The 15,871-nt window shown below is 43.2% G+C and overlaps 1 protein-coding gene across 2 annotated transcripts in view; it reads left to right on the top strand.

The window, feature by feature from the left end:
• Nucleotides 1-15,871, top strand: part of CTNNAL1 (catenin alpha like 1) — a 165,714-nt gene that overhangs the window by 100,654 nt on the left and 49,189 nt on the right. For both annotated transcript variants that reach the window (XM_030551619.1, XM_030551620.1), the window contains exon 8: nt 10,418-10,504. In XM_030551619.1, the coding sequence (XP_030407479.1) occupies nt 10,418-10,504 (87 nt within the window). The remainder of the gene's footprint in view (nt 1-10,417; nt 10,505-15,871) is intronic.

Here is a 15,871-nt window from a genome sequence, read left to right as displayed (position 1 = left end):
TTCAGAGCCAGTTGTTGCTCTTTATTTGATTAAAAGAATTACTGTTGAGTAATGAGATAATTATTTACTCTCTCTTTTGGGAAGAGAGAAAATAATTATCAGCTTTTTAATTAAAAAGAAAAGTAGTAGCCAGTGGAATATTTTAAATTAAAATATACTAATGGGACACTTAATCATGTGTCCTAGTTTTCCAATATTTTTAGTGTTCAAAAATAATTTGCTCCTTGTGGAGGTTTTAAATTGGTATAGGCGGTCAGTTTTATTTGTTTCACTGAAACTCAGTGTACAGGCTAATTCAGAACATTCAAAACTTTTGAAAGCTAAATTCCCTTTCAGGAATATGAAAACAATTGTGCAGCCCTGTCAGCCCCCCGATGTAATGTTGAAAGTCTACTCAGAATGAGTGTGCACTCAAATGGGCAGACATCGCACTCATATTTGGCTCACGTTTTCAAGGTTTTCTTCCTAATTTTAACAGGTAGAAACTGATGTTTTTAACGGAAGCTGAGGCTCTAGAGAATAATTGAGAGGCCTGGGTTCTCCCTGGTTGGCTCCTCTGTGCTTTCTCAGGCAGAGTGTCCCACACTTTGGAAAATATTGGGTTAATCTGTAGTCCAGTTAAAAACCTTACTTACTGTTTACTTTTTTAAAAAAAAATTATGGACTGATATTTAAAGCTTTTGAACAAGGATCATATGTGACTCATGTCGAAGAATACACAAGCAACGTACAGAAAGAGTCACTTGTAACGTAACTGTCTATCAAGTACTTTGTCTTATACACAGAATTCTTGAGTCTGGAACTGATGATTATCATGCCCACAAATGCTACAAAAGCAGCTAACTGGCTAAACATATTGGTTCCCCCTAAACTCTTCCTATATAATCTGGTAACTGCAACACAGCCCCAGAGTTGCTGCTTCTGTGCCATGTGGACCAGCTCTTCACAGCAGCTTTGGTCTGAGCTTGAGGATATAATTTGTAGACTTGGGTTTTGATGACAAACCTGTATTCCTTACTGTTCCTTTCTCATCTCCTCCCCAGTAGCAGTGTGTATTAGCTGTGGAGTTTAATAGTATGGCCAAAACAATGTATCTTGAATGCAAGCATAATATATTGTCCAAAGATGGCTGTGTGTGACCATCCATTTTTGGAGATGAGTGACCATTTGGGTCCCTGCAGCAAGTGGAGCACTGTCCATTGCAAAGATGGACAAAGGTGCTTGCTGTAGGGAATATAGACTGACTCTGGCCAAAGGGCATCCTCTCTGTATTTGTGATCTTGCTAAGCCATCAAACCCAACACTCATAACCTCCACTCTGGTCCCGAGTCTGGTAGTTCTTCATTCTACACTGGAAACCACAGCTCCCAGTATGGTCCTCTGTGGGTGCTTGTCTGCCCAGAGATTTTCATTTTTCTTAATGAGATGCTCCTCCCATGGCTATGTTGCAATCATTGACTCTCTCATTATTGTTTCTGTGGGAACTGTGATTGGGAAGAGCCCTCGCTGGTGATGGTTATTCCCTGCCTGCTGCCGCCCTTGTGACTCCATAGGTTTCAGACAATAGGTCCCTGCCTCCTCAAATGGGTGTAACCAATCTGAATGCACTCTGTCCTCTTCAGGATGTCCTCCCAGAAAGGGGGTGTTGAAAGAGATAGGAGCCTCTGAAGGGGAATCTTAAAGGTCTCATATGCTGAGGAAGCAGAGGTCTTATTCCTTTGTCTCCTGTCTGGGTGATTCAGAGTCTGCAGCCAGGAGTTCTTAATTGTTCCTGTTCTTAGTTCAGTAGTAGTGGAGTTTCATGAGCTTATAAGTTACATAATCACTTGCTGATAGTCAAGGAGTTTAATTGTCTCATGTGAATCAATTAGGTGTTGAGGAGACAGCCTGCTCATGAGAAGACTTGCCTAGTAAGGATGCTTTTAAAAGGAAAAATATGAAAAGGGATTTTACCATCTTCTGTCAGTGTTATTAGGAAACATTAATTCTGAATGGTAGATCCCTGCTAAAATGATATGTTAGCAATATCCTCCATAGGCCATGCTTAATGCCTGAAATGGATGCCACTGTTGGCTCTTTCCCTTTTAAGGCACAGTATGTGCAGCTCTGTAGCCACGTCCAGACTAGGTATTAAAATCGATTTTAGATACGCAACTTCAGCTACGGGAATAACGTAGCTGAAGTCGAATTTCTAAAATCGAGGTACTCACCCGTCTGGACGGTGCGGCATCGATGTCCGCGGCTCTCCGTGTCGATTCCGGAACTCCGTTCGGGTTGATGGAGTTCCGGAATCGATGTAAGCGCGCTCGGGGATCGATACATCGCGTCCAGACTAGACGCGATATATCGATCCCCGAGCAATCGATTTTAACCCGCCGATGCCGCGGGTTAGTCTGGACATGGGCTAAGAGTAGCCATTTCCTGCTTTATTTCTCCTCCAGTTTCTCTCCTGAAGAGTTACTGCCCTGTACAGTACTGTAGAGAGAACACTAGGACACATGAAGAGGGTCTGTGTTTACTAACAGTACTCTGCAGAACTGCTTGTGACATTAAAAGATTTTCATTTAACTTCCTCCTTTGTCATAGATAAGAAACAGATCTGGCTGCTGTCCAGCATACCACACTGTCCCTTAAAACCAGCAGTCCCAGGTACTGTTTAAGAGTAACTACATGTTCAACAAAGCCTTTGATACCAGAGGTTCTTAAGAGAGTCACAGACCTTTCAGGAATCTTCAACTGTTCCTTCCTTCAACTCTGCATTAGATTAAAAAAATCCCAAAACCGTAATCTTTGATATTACTTGTGATTCAGCAAGGTTGTCATCTTGTTTCTTCTGCACTGTGGTAGCTAGGAGACGTATTAGGCTACTGTCCATTTCTAGAACCCACCTGATTCAGGAGCCCAGGCACTGGAGCTTGGGCCATGGTGTAGATTATGTATACAGATTTATAATTCAGTTAATTGGGTTGTTTGAGGGTTTATGCTGTACCTCTAGTACTTATCTTGTTCCAGGCAACAGCTGAGAGGTGGCAGTTCTTTTGCTGGCAGTAGTCAGTTGAGCCACAGATTTGGGTAAGCTCTCTGAGCCTCAGGAAAATGCAGGTTTAAATGCCTCTGTCCTGGGGCAACAACATAAAAGATCTTTCTTCTTTCCTCTGTTGCTTCATGTTTAAAGTTCTCTTGCAGGTGCTTCTGGGGAATCCTAAGCAAGATAAAGCTTTACTAGCACTCTACTAGTAATCACTAAAGCCTGACAGCAGTTTGGAAAGCTTCAGTTCCTAAGACTTTATTTGTATAGGACAAAGATGCTTTGTATACCCTACGGAAGGGATATTTCTTAGACTTCCTCCCTCAGTCTTCATTCTTCCTCTTGACTCCAGTAAGGAATGGCTTTATGGGGTTCAGTTTAATGGATTTTGCATTTAGGATCCATTTTATATCTAGGCAGAAGGGACTCGGGTCCTGTGTCTGACAGTACTGATTTCCCATAAAATATGGGCGATGAAGTACATTCCATCCTATATTTGCCCCTTTCAGGGCTGGATTAAGGCATGTGCTTTCCAGGCCCTTACTCCAGATCAGAATCTCTCCTCTTGGTTTTGTTTTAAAGTTCTTTGAGTACTTGCTCATGTCAATTCTATTTTAGGTGTGTATGTGCACAGTTGCCGGAGACTTCTGCCTTAGAGGTATTCTTAGGGCCAGCTGTGGCAGCCTCTGGAGTAGTGCTCCCATGCAGGGCTATATCAGGTGCCACTGGCCCTCTGCCCTCTCAGTTCCTTCTTACTGCCCATGGTGGTTAGTCCGAGTGCCTTTCCTTGCATAGCAAAGACGAGAGGTTTCTCCTTGTCCACAATGGACTTCATGCCTTAGAGCGTTTTGTAAATAGTTTGTTGATAGTGTTGCCTAAGTAGCTGTTGAGTATAGTCGATAGTTAGCAGTTAGAGTCCTGTCTGGGACTTAACCCTAGGCACGGCATGCCCCACTCACCCAGCTTTAAGTTGTGTTTGACATGCAGCAGACCAGTGCCCATCAGTGATCCACACGACAGTTGTCTCAAGTGTCTGGGAGAAAGCCTGAGGAAGGACAAGTGTCGTATTTGTAAAAACTTTCACCCTTGTACCCAGAAGAAGCGGGCTATCTGCTTGAGGGATCTCCTAATGGAATTGGCTCTTTGTCCTGTACTGGAGTCCACCACCACTGACCGTGTGCTGAGTGAATCAGCTTTGGTGTGGAGCACACCACTAGCACTGGACTCGGCCAGCACCTCTCCCCTTCACTGGTGCCCAGAAAGCAGCTGAAGAAGTGGAGCCCTTCAGTGCCGAAGGACCAAGGGCCTATGGGCAAAGGACCTATGTCAGGCCATGTGCCCGCTTTGGGGCTTCAAGGGGATATTGCAGTGGTCAGATCCTCAAGCCTGGTCAGGAACCCGCCCCCCCGCACCGGGCAGTGGCAAGTGCTCCCAGCCCACATTGGGGCCTTCATGGCCTGAAGCGGTTCCGGCGGCTAAAGAGCAAAGCTGACTGACTCTGCAGGTGCCACACTAGGTGATTGAGGCAGCCCCACCCCCAGCATTGAAAAGCAAGTCCACTGGAGTGCAGCAGCAAAGACTTGCGGAACGCCCTCAGGCATTGGATTGCAGTCGCAGGTCTCCTTCGCCGCGACCTCGATCCCCGCCTCAGCTCGCCCACCAGAAGGCCTACATTCCCAACGAGATCCATGCTGACCAGGCTCTTGTACTGACTTTAATGTGTCTGGAGCATCTTTCCTCTCCCCAGCTCATATCCCTCAAATTATCTCCTCCTGCAGGGCTTACTTTCCCTGGGCTAAGTGACACACATCCCTCTCCTGGGAAGTTCCTGACAAATTTCTGCTCTTATTGAGTTCCTCTGATTTCCAGAGCCTTTCCTATTGCCTATGATCTGAGACAGAGCCTTCCTATATCTGTAGCCCTCAAACATTAGCCCAAACTTTGACATGTAAATTAGTTTTTGTATTATTAATTTAGTTATAGTTAGAAAGGATCACTTGCCATTTGCACCGGCCATACCACACAGCACTAAGGCCACCATTGTCCAAGACAAGAGGAAATCCAAACTCCTCCAGAGGCAAATTATGCATCTCATGCCATAGGGAGAACTGCTTTCATTTGGCAGCACAACACTTTATTGTAGAGGGTTTCCTGTTATTCATAATGACAAAGACATTCTTCAAATGGCCAGAGCAAAACCGCATAATGGAAATGCTTTAAGTCCACAGTGAAATGCAGGAATTTCCTCAGTGCTGGATGGTAGCTATATGGAAATAGACATACTTCAAATTGAGAGCTGTATACCAGTCACCTGCATTCAGGGAGGGGATTATAGCAGCCTGGCTAAAATCATCCTGAATGGCAGATGAAAATGTTCAGCTGCCTGGGGTCTAGGATGGGTCTTCAGCCAATTAGAAAGTATTTGGAGTAAAAGCTCTTCCACCCACTCCTGTGACAAGGAGATACAGGCTCTATTGCCCCTAACTGGACTAAAGAGTCCAGCTCCTTGCTGAGAATCCTCTCATGAGAAGTGTCCCTGAATAGGGATGGGGAAGGGTTTTTTTGTTTGTTTGTTTGGGGGTGAGGGCAGGAATTCAATCATGCACCAGCTGCAATGATGTCTAAAACCCATTTGGCTGGTATTATACACTGCTGTGTCCTCTTGTCTTGGACAATGGTTTTTACAAAAGTCATGGCTGTGGTGGCACCCTCTGAAAGATCAAGTGGGACAAGGCGACAGTGACTTTAATAGCGCCATGGTGGCCATGGCAGTTCTGGTTCATGATGGCTGTGCAGATAGCCTCCCACCCATGTGTTCACCTGCAGTCATTTCCAGACCTGCTGTCACAGAGCAAAGGGAAGACAAACCATCCCTCCATCTGGCAGCCTGGTTTTTGGTTGTGCAACAAGTTTAGAGATTCTTCTCAGAGTAGGTTCAATCTATCCTTCCCAATAGTAAGAAACCTTCTACAAGAAAGTGTTACATTACCAAATGCAAGCAGTTCTTCCTGTAGAGCCAAATGCATGCTTTACCTCTGGAGGAGTCTGGATTTCCTCTTGTCCTGGACAATCTCCTCTCCTCTACTTCAAGTCATCAGGCCTGTCCATTAGTTTGCTATGGATACATTTAGCCTTTCATCCTGTGGTGGTGAACTGCTTAATTTTCACCCATCCTATACCAGCAATGTTCTTAACAGACATTGTCAGAACATTCATATCAGTATCAAGATTTGAACCTGATGCTTTTGCAGCATAGGACCCTGCCACTAGATCCCTTGGCTTCCTGTACCCTGTTACTTTTATCGATGTAAATGGCCTTCCTAACAGCTATCACCCCTGCCAGGAGAGAGGGGGAAACAATAATGTAGAGCTCTGGCCTTCTACCTGGACAGGGCAAGGCCCTTTAGAAGATCTTTGTGGTTATCCATTTTGTGGCAAAGTTCCTCCTCTACCTTGGTGGGTCCTGTGCTTATTGGCAGATTTGCGCGCCTCACAGTTTCACCCTGTGGGTTGGGAAACAGCCCAGAGACCCTCCCCTCTGGTAGAAACCACAGTCCAGGTCAATTCCTCCTGTGTTTGATCAGGAGTTGGGAGGTTTGGGGGGAACCCGGGCCTGCCCTCTACTCCAGATCCCAGCCCAGGGCCCTGCGGACTGTAGCTGTCTAGAGTGCCTCCTGGTACAGTTATGCGACAGCTACAATTCCCTGGGCTACTTCCCCATGGCCTCCTCCCAACCCCTTCTTTGTTCTCACCACCGGACCTTCCTCCTGATGTCTGATAATGCTTGTACTCCTCAATCTTCCAGCAATATGTCTTCTCACTCTCAGCTTCTTGCATGCCTCTTGCTCCCAGTTCCTTGCATGCACTTCGCTCCCTCTGGTCTGACTGGAGTGAGCCCTTTGATAGCACCAGAGGGGCCTTAATTAGAGTCAGCTGCTTAACAGTCTCACTTGACTCTTAACAGGTTAATTGGAGACAGGTGTTCTCATTAGCCTGGAGCAGCTCCTGCTCTGGTAGCTCAGGGAACAGAAAACTGCTTATCCCGTGGCCAGTGTATCTCCCTTCAACTACTCTGCTGTTCCCAACTGGCCTGGGTCTATCACAATTTCCATTGCTGAGAGGATGAAAAAAGAGGCAATATCTTCCCAAAGACTCATGAATGGATTTCCACTGCATCTTCCTCTGCCATGAGCTTGCAGAAACCCCTCTGTCTCAGTCTATCAGGGCTCATTCCACCAGAACTTAAGCTCCCTTCATGGAATGAGCTTCCCTGCAAGGAATCCAATTCCCTGAGACCTGTAGAGCAGCAACCTAAGGCTCTTTTCACATGTTTACCAGGCACAATTCCCTGATGCAAGCCTTAGCTGAGGATGCCTCCTTTGGTTCAGTGATCTTATGAACTGTGGTACAGAGCACTTCCTTGCAACTGCCTCCTCAGTAAACACTGCTTGGGAGTCACCTGCGGTGAACCTCCCTAGGGACCAGTACTTGAAGAAGAAAGGAAGATTCTTGTTTGAGTAGTGTCCCTGTGGGTGCTCCACCTGAGGCATGCATACACCTTGGATCAGAGATTTTTGGTAGCAGCACCTGCTCAGCCCATGCATGTACCCTTCTCACCTTCATGCCCTCTACTAAGGGTATACAGGGTTTCGTGGGTTCCTTCTCAACTACCTTGTTTGAGATCTAGCATGCCGACTTATTATTGTTCAAGCTTAACTTTGCAATTCTTAGTAGTAGTTTTAATGTAGTTATTGGTGTTACATTTTCCTTCATAATTTCTCATTTTTGTTTATTCCTTCTCCTGGTTCCCCATATGGAGAGGTTTCCCTCAATGTTGTATACATTTCGGGAATATGCCAGGATCTCTAGGATTTAAGCATTGACTCACCTGCCGAGACAATCAGTAATAGACATTCCGAATGCATTAGTTGTTTGGGGGACATGCACGTCCCACAGAAGGGCAATATTTGCTCAGACTTTAAGAGTAGAGCTGGGCAAAAGTGTGAGATCCTTATGATTAAGGCTAAGATTTTGTCATGGTTATTTTTAGTAAAAGTTATGGACGTGTCACGGACACTAAACAAAAATTTGTGGAAGCCATGCCCTGTCTGTGACTTCTGCTTTTCCAGGTCCTTGGTTTCCCCCCACTATCTTGGTGGTTGGGAAATGTGGGGTTCCCCTTCTGCCCGTGGTGGCTGGAAGCTGGAGGATGACCAGTTATGGAGGATGACCTCGGGGGGGAGGGATAGCTCAGTGGTTTGAGCATTGGCCTGCTAAACCCAGGATTGTGAGTTCAATCCTTGAGGGGGCCATTTAGGGAACTGGGGTAAAAATCTGTCTGGGGATTGGTCCTGCTTTGAGCAGGGGGTTGGACTAGATGATCTCCTGAGGTCCCTTCCAACCCTGATATTCTATGACGATGTTTCCCAAAGAGAAAATGGAACACACTCAGCCGCTCGCCCGAGGAATCCTGCTCCTCCCTCGCACCCTCCACAAGGCTGTCACCCGCTGCTGAAACCCTGAGGAGGGCCCCCTCAGGAGTCTATGACCTGTTGCTGGAACCTTGCAGGGGACCACCTTTCTCTGCTGTTATCTGTCACTGGAACCCTGCCAGTGCCCCGCTGGCTGCCCGCTCCAGTGTCTTGCAGTCCCTGGGGCTGAAGCAGAGAATGTCATGGAGGTCCTCCATAAATGTAGCCTTACTTATGATGTAATGTTGTTTTTGCCTTCCCTCAGATCCAGGCCAGGATTTCCCCTCCCCAACTCTTGTACATCAGCCTCTGAGTGAACATAGTGCCCCAATCACATCAGCACTGTGTTTGCCTCAGCCTTTGTGGGAAAAGGCATCAGAAGGTTCTGGGAAGGCCACTAAAAAAAGGAGTTTTAGTTCTCCTCATAAAGAGTCCACTTTAGGAAAAAGTCTTGATCTTTGCAAAAATCAACTGAGTGCTGAGGTACTACTGAGGTTCCAGGCTCCTTTTGGTTACTCGTAGAACTTCTAAGAGCCGTGCTACCAAGTGTACTTCTGTACCTAAAACATCCTCAGTACCATCTAAACATGATTGTGATAGCTGAGAGAAAATTTCTGCTTCCAAGAAGCTCACACCAACAGACTTTATTGGTATGTAACCTTCAGAACCTAGACATATGACTCCCTTGGTATCACAGAAGTCTAAACTGCCATTTCATGCCACTTGGTTACCTGCAAAGCACTCAACATTATCTGAACTGACAACTTCTAATGAAAGTGACTTGTTGAAACAGACACCTCCCTCGGTACTGCAAATCTACCCAGTACCATAGGAGTTTAGACATTCCCGAGACTTTCTTTTCAGTTGAGCCAAAGTGTCACATTCTGACAGACAAAAAATTGCCTTAACCAGGAGCTAAATTAGAGAGAACATATCAGAACATAAGAGTAAAAACATTACAAGAATATTGTAATTATCTCCCCCAGAAATATTACAAACTCCATTTTAATATAATTTTTTGCCTGTTGTTATGGAGTATATTTCTGGAGAAGGCAATTGAAAGAAAGTATAAAGAAATTCAAGAAACATTGAACAATCAGGAATATTGGTTTAAGATGTGTTTTAAAAGATACATTATCAGACTGGGCAGCTATTCCTTTTTTTAAAAAAATTGTGCCACACACAGTCCAGAATCTGTGTTATTCATCTGTTTGTAGCTGTTAGAGAGACTGAGTCAAGAAAAGGTTTAAATCTGACCACATCCATCTTGTGTTGATGCTCTTAATTAAGATAATTTTTCCCCCCAACAAGTTTTGGAGAAAGAGAAACTTTTTAGCCCCTACCTTTTTTTCAACATGCATCCTCCTTCACCTCTTTTGTGCAGGTTGTCTTGTTTTGCAAATACACACAAATTCCAATCAGGAAAGCTTTGTTTTTGTATAAATTGAATGAAAGATTCATAGCAACAGTTTTTATGTTACAGGAACAGTTAAAATTTGTAGGGCATAGAAAAAGATTTATTCTATTATTTATTAAGTAAACCTCTTGAATTTAAATGACAAACATTAATTTGATGAATTACTCTTTTTTTAGATAGTGAGGTTTTTTATAAAATCTACTCGTGGGCTTTTAAAAACTGGAATAGCTTTAGCTAGCTTAACAGGATGGTTCAGGCATAGAGATTTGATAGCTGATACTAAATAAAAAAGCCCTCTTTTCTCAAAAAGGACTCAATGTTCAAAACTGAAAAATCCTTGCTGAATAAAAATAAAGTTGATGGTCTGGCACCATTAATTGTTTTTTGTAGATTCTTGATTCAGTGATGAATAAATAAATGCATTAGTTAACACTGCCTGGCATAATTTGTACATCAGTTGGGGTATTTTGTTTTAAATGTTTGATTGTCTTTTCCTTGCAGCAAAGCCAGAAAACAAAGGATATCGCCGAAGACTTGGAAGTAGCCATACTAAAAACATGCCAGTGTATGAATGAACTCAGAAGAGAAGTGAGTACAGCTTATATAAACACAGTCTGAAGGAGATTTTGAATCTCCTTTATTTTCACATGTGTAATGCAAAATAAGGCCCTGACTCTGCAAAGGCATAAACATCATATTACATGCTATACATTGTTCTGTTGACTCAGCTGAACACTTTGATAGGCTTAACTTTATACTTGTAGGTAGTATCATAGAATCTTATCCTGCAACACTTACTCAAGTGAGCAGAAAACAGTGGGACACTTCTAGAAGTAAGAACTGTTTGTGTAAGTAAATGTTACAGGATCTGATCTTTAATGAATTTCCCAATGGAGTCAGTGCTGCTGTAGAAGTCAATTAAAAACTTCTTCATAGGAAGCAGGAACAAGTAGTACATTTTCAAATGCATATATATAATCTGCAGAGAGGTGAGGTAATATCTTTTAGTGGACTGGCTTCTGTCCCAATTTACATTTATCTCAGACACTCTGCTTACTTCCCCGTACCCGAAGAGGAGCTCTGTGTAGCTCGGAAGCTTGTACCTTCCACCAACAGAGGTTGGCCCAGTAAAAGATATTGCCTTATCTACCTTGTGTCTCTCATATCCTGGGTCCAACACAGCTACAACAACACTATATAATCTGCCAGTTTAGTGCGAGATTTTGCTCTTTAATCAGAGCTATGCATGCATCCAAGTTTACTGAATACAAAGGTAGTACTTTCTTCACAGGATTTTTAAGAAACCAGGAGTTATGTTAACTGGTAATTGTTGCCATATCCACATGTAGTTGTGATAAACTGAATAAATGGCTTTTGCAATTTCTTTGCATTTTACTTATTGCAATTGAAAAGAAAACTTACTTATTTTCACTATGAAATATATTAAATATGTGCCTTACAAAAACATTTTTTCAGGTATCTTGCTACAATCAGGGATGGTCTAGACAGTATTTGGTCCTGCCATGAGGGCAGGAGACTGGACTTGACCTCTCGAGGTCCCTTCCAGTCCTAGAGTCTATGAATCTATGAATAGATATTGTTAAAATGTAGCCTAAAAAAACTAGAAATTAATTATTTACCAAGATTATTGTAGGAACTGCAATTATTCATAGTAGTATCTGACATCTTGCACATTTTTATCCTGAAAAATTCAAAAGCACTCTAAATATTACATAAAAAAACTGCTTAAAATAGCTTTTTAGGTGCTAAGTCAAGATCTTGAACGTTAGAAGTGTCAGAATTTAGGTTGATTTTGAAATCTCAATTTGATCTTCATGTGCATATGTATGATGATTCAGTCTTTAATTAATGCTGTTTAATTGTATAATTAGTGCTGTTTTATTTTCCTCCATGGGAACTGTGCCTCATTCAGTGCACAGGGTGGATGTTGCTCAGTGAATGAGGCAGCTATTTGGTATTCTGGTTTATCCTTGTTCAGTGGATGGCCTTATGCCTTGTTTACTGCACACAACTCAAATTCTGCACTGAATATAGAATTAGTGATTTCCTAATGGTCTTTTTTATGGTGTTCATCACTCTAGTATCCGAGTGCCTCACAAACATATTAGGGAACTTATCTTCTCAACTCCCTGGGTGATACGAGAATTATTGTTCCTATTTTACGGTTGGAATAACAGACAAAGTGGCTTGCCTGAAGTTTTCTCCTGGGGGAATTCTGCACCACTTTGCACATGCAGAATTCATGTCTTCTGCAGATTTTTTTTTCTCCGCAGAATATGGCCACATGAGGACGGGGGCTGTGGGGCCACACAAGGACAGGGGCAGATATTCTTAACTGAATGGCAGAGGCTAGGAGTCTGTGTAGGGGAGGGTCCCCAGCTCCCCAACAATCCCCTCCCCCCAAAAAAAACCCTGTTCCATGCTTCTCCCACACCCAGGAACCCTCCAGGTTCATTCCCAGGCTCCTTCCCTCTCCCTCAGCTCTTCTGTTACCCCTAACTCCCTCCAAGCGTTTGCACTGCTTCTGAGGGGTGCAAGAAATAAGTTTCTATATTGTAGTTTAAATTAATTACTCAAAGTTTAGTAAAGAATCTTATTTGTCGAAAAACATTTTCTGAATTTTGTTGTGTGTTTGTATTGTTAGACATATTTGTGGACAGATATTTTAAAATAAATTACCAAAATAATTGAAACTGGCATGATTGTTTTGTTTTGTTTTGACAAATAAAATATGCAGAATTTTGCTGCATTTTAAAATATTGTGCACAGAATTTTTAACTTTTTGGCACGTAATCCCCCCCAGGAGTAGAGGTTGTACTGCAAGTCATTAGCAGAACCCTAATTTGAACTCTGGACGGACGGACTCTCATTCCTTTCCTTATCCCTCCATCCAGAGCTGTTCAGCATACACAGCTTCAGTTTGACTTCATTTGCAACAGACTGCTTAACACACCTCAGGCGTGTCAAGCTGGGCATCCAGAAAATGAGGAAGACGCAGTTAGCCACCTGCCAACGTTTTGATGTGACTTGCTTATCATAAGAGAGTCTGTGGCAGAGACAACAATAGAATAGTTCTCTTCTGCGACATTCACCTGTTTTAACCACAGGACACCTGTCTCATTCTGTACATACCTGCCTACTTCTAGAGTAAACGGGGTAGGGACTTGTTCTGCACACAATTCTGACTTATTCCCTGGCCGCCATCCATCCTGTGCACTGAAAATAGTATGTGATCATCAGTTAACACCAGCTCATAATACATATGCATAAAGGGGCCAGATTTAATTTGCATAGGAAGTGATTGACTTTGCAACCTTAAATAACTTTCTTATAATGTCGTTTTTAATATCATTTCCATTGTTAGTCTTAAAAAAAAAAATTAAAAACAACTTCTGTTTTGTACAAATGTAATGTCAACAGTTTGAACCCTGAACCACTCAACACTGCAACACAGACTTCTACCGCTTAAGTTTGAAGACTTACTAAATTAACTGGCAGCAGCAGAATAGTTATCCTCTGTAAACCAAACACTAGAAGAGGATATACAATACACTTACCCAGTGGGTGCATGAGAAGCCCTGCTTTATTGACAGTGTAGCCAAGCAGATTATTTGAGAGGCAGTGGAGCTAACTGGGTGCCACTGGGTTTGACATATTAAAAATCTGCATTCTACATTCCTAGCTTTTGTGGCTCTCTGTGGGGAATGAAGCCTTCCTTAATGAAGGGTTCGTGAAGGTTAAAGAACTATTAACACCTCTCAGTAGAGGTGAGCCTAACTCATGCAGTCTTGGTTCACAGCTGTTTGGGCTCCAGGGCTTCTTATCCTGCACCTGTGAAGTGGTGAAGGGGTTGGTCCTCTGGGGCCAGGTTCTGGGTGTGGCTGAGAAGTCTAACCTGCCTCACTCTCCCACATCTCCTGCCTCTCTAAATTGATCCATCAGGAGCCAAGCTAATTCTGCTTCTGAGGGTTCCAAAATCTTGCAGCAGCCCCTATATTTAGGTTGCTTTACAATTTTCATTATGAAAGATTCAATTTTAAGACACTATAATACCTCCGTTGTTTAAATACCACTTTATAAACTCAGTAGGGAGATTGCTTTGGGGCAAAGGACGTGCCTTTTATTTAAAGTTAGCTGATCACTACAGTAGTAGTGGAGGCCTACCCTTAGAATGTTTAGAGATTATGGCACGCTGCCAAAATTATGTTGCCAGTCCCTCCTGTGATACATGCAATATATTTGCAAGAATCATTTGTTTAATCATTGCAATGAACCCAGCTCTGGGTTAAAACATGGCAATATTTAATAGCACTGGGCAACATTACCTAAGAGTTTACAATGCGAAATGAAGAATACTACAGGTGATTGAAAACATAGCAGGAATTTAGGTAGGCAGAAGTATTGTAGTAAGTTTGTGAAGGCACTAATAACAAGGCAAAAATGAAAACCAGACTTTTATCCCATCCCATCCCTTCCCACGTTATCTGGGGAGGGCCAGGGGAGGAAGTCTCTGGCCTGGCTGGAGCTGCTCTGGCAGGCTGGGCAGCACGGCTGCAGCCTGCTCCGGTGGGCTGGGCCAGACCAGGCAACACGGCTGCAGCATGTTCCAGCTCCCTCTATTGGGAGGAGGGGCTGTGTCCCACCTCTCCCTCTCTATACACATTCATAAGCCGTGTTTGTCTTAGCAATTGGCTGAATGATAAGTAGGACTGAGTGGACTTGCAGACTGAAATTTTACATTTTGTTTTTGAGTGCATCTGTGTAACAAACAAAAAAAAATCTACATTTGTACGTTGCACTTTCATGACAGAGATTGCACTACAGTATCCTATGAGTTGAATTGAAAAATATTTCTTTTATCATTTTTACAGTGCAAATATTTGTAATAAAAATATACCTTTCGATTTCAGTTACAACGCAGAATACAATATATATGAAAATGTAGAAAAACATCCAAAATATTTAATAAATTTCAATTGCTGTTCTATTATTTAACAATGTGATTAAAACTGAATAATCATGATTAATTTTTTTGAGTTAATCGCATGATTTAACTGTAATTAATTGATAGCCCTATAAGTAATTGTTTTGTCTTTGACCATTGATTTCTGAGGCTCTAGGGTGCTCTTGTGCCAGTTTCCTCTCTCTAATCATGAGGAATGGAAACTTTTTTTTTTTTAATTGAGAGTTTAATGAACTCCGCTGGGTCCACAACCGGAGCTTTAGGACTGTTGCAAGACTCACAGTATGAGAATGACAACACTGTAGCTATGGCCAGGAGTGTCCCTAGTATTATGATGCCAGTGGATTCCTGTTGCCAGGCAGCTGGAGAAAGAGGGTTATAGGGCCACAGCTAGTGTGGAGCTGCAGGTCTTCTAAGTAGATGGCCTTGACTTCCCAGGGATCTACCAGGTGGGCCCAATAACATACTGGGGAGACCTGTCCTTGCTTCTGGGATTGTATGGAGGAATTTTCATGGGATTTCCTTCCCTGAGCCCCACTCCTGTGGCTTTTTTCCCCCACTGTGGAAGAGGGTGATGTGGGCTATTGTTTTACTCATTTGTGTCTTGTCTTAAGTTAGATCACAACCTGGTCACATTTTCAAGCTTTTCTTTGCAATCATTAAGGGTGAGATTCTGATGTCCTGTGAGTCCAGGTGCTGGGATACTAGGAACTGTCTCCAGTGTCTGTACCTTAATCTGGCTCTGCCTATGTATCTACAGTATACAGTGGAAAAGGCCTTCCCCCATCAGTAGGTCATGTTGGGTTTGGGGAAGAAGAGGGATCACTGATCCTTGTTCACACAGAGCTGGTGGCCTCAGTACCTTATGTAGCTGGTATAGAGGAGGGCTGATTCCAGTTGCAGTAATTGCCAGGGGGATGCAATGCAATACTTATACCCTGGCCTGCCCCAACTGCTTTTCTGTCTTCCCC

Source organism: Gopherus evgoodei, chromosome 2, assembly GCF_007399415.2.
Source record: "Gopherus evgoodei ecotype Sinaloan lineage chromosome 2, rGopEvg1_v1.p, whole genome shotgun sequence".
Classification (NCBI taxonomy): domain Eukaryota; kingdom Metazoa; phylum Chordata; order Testudines; family Testudinidae; genus Gopherus; species Gopherus evgoodei.
Note: the sequence above shows the minus strand (reverse complement) of the source record. Positions and strands in the feature narration are given on the sequence as shown.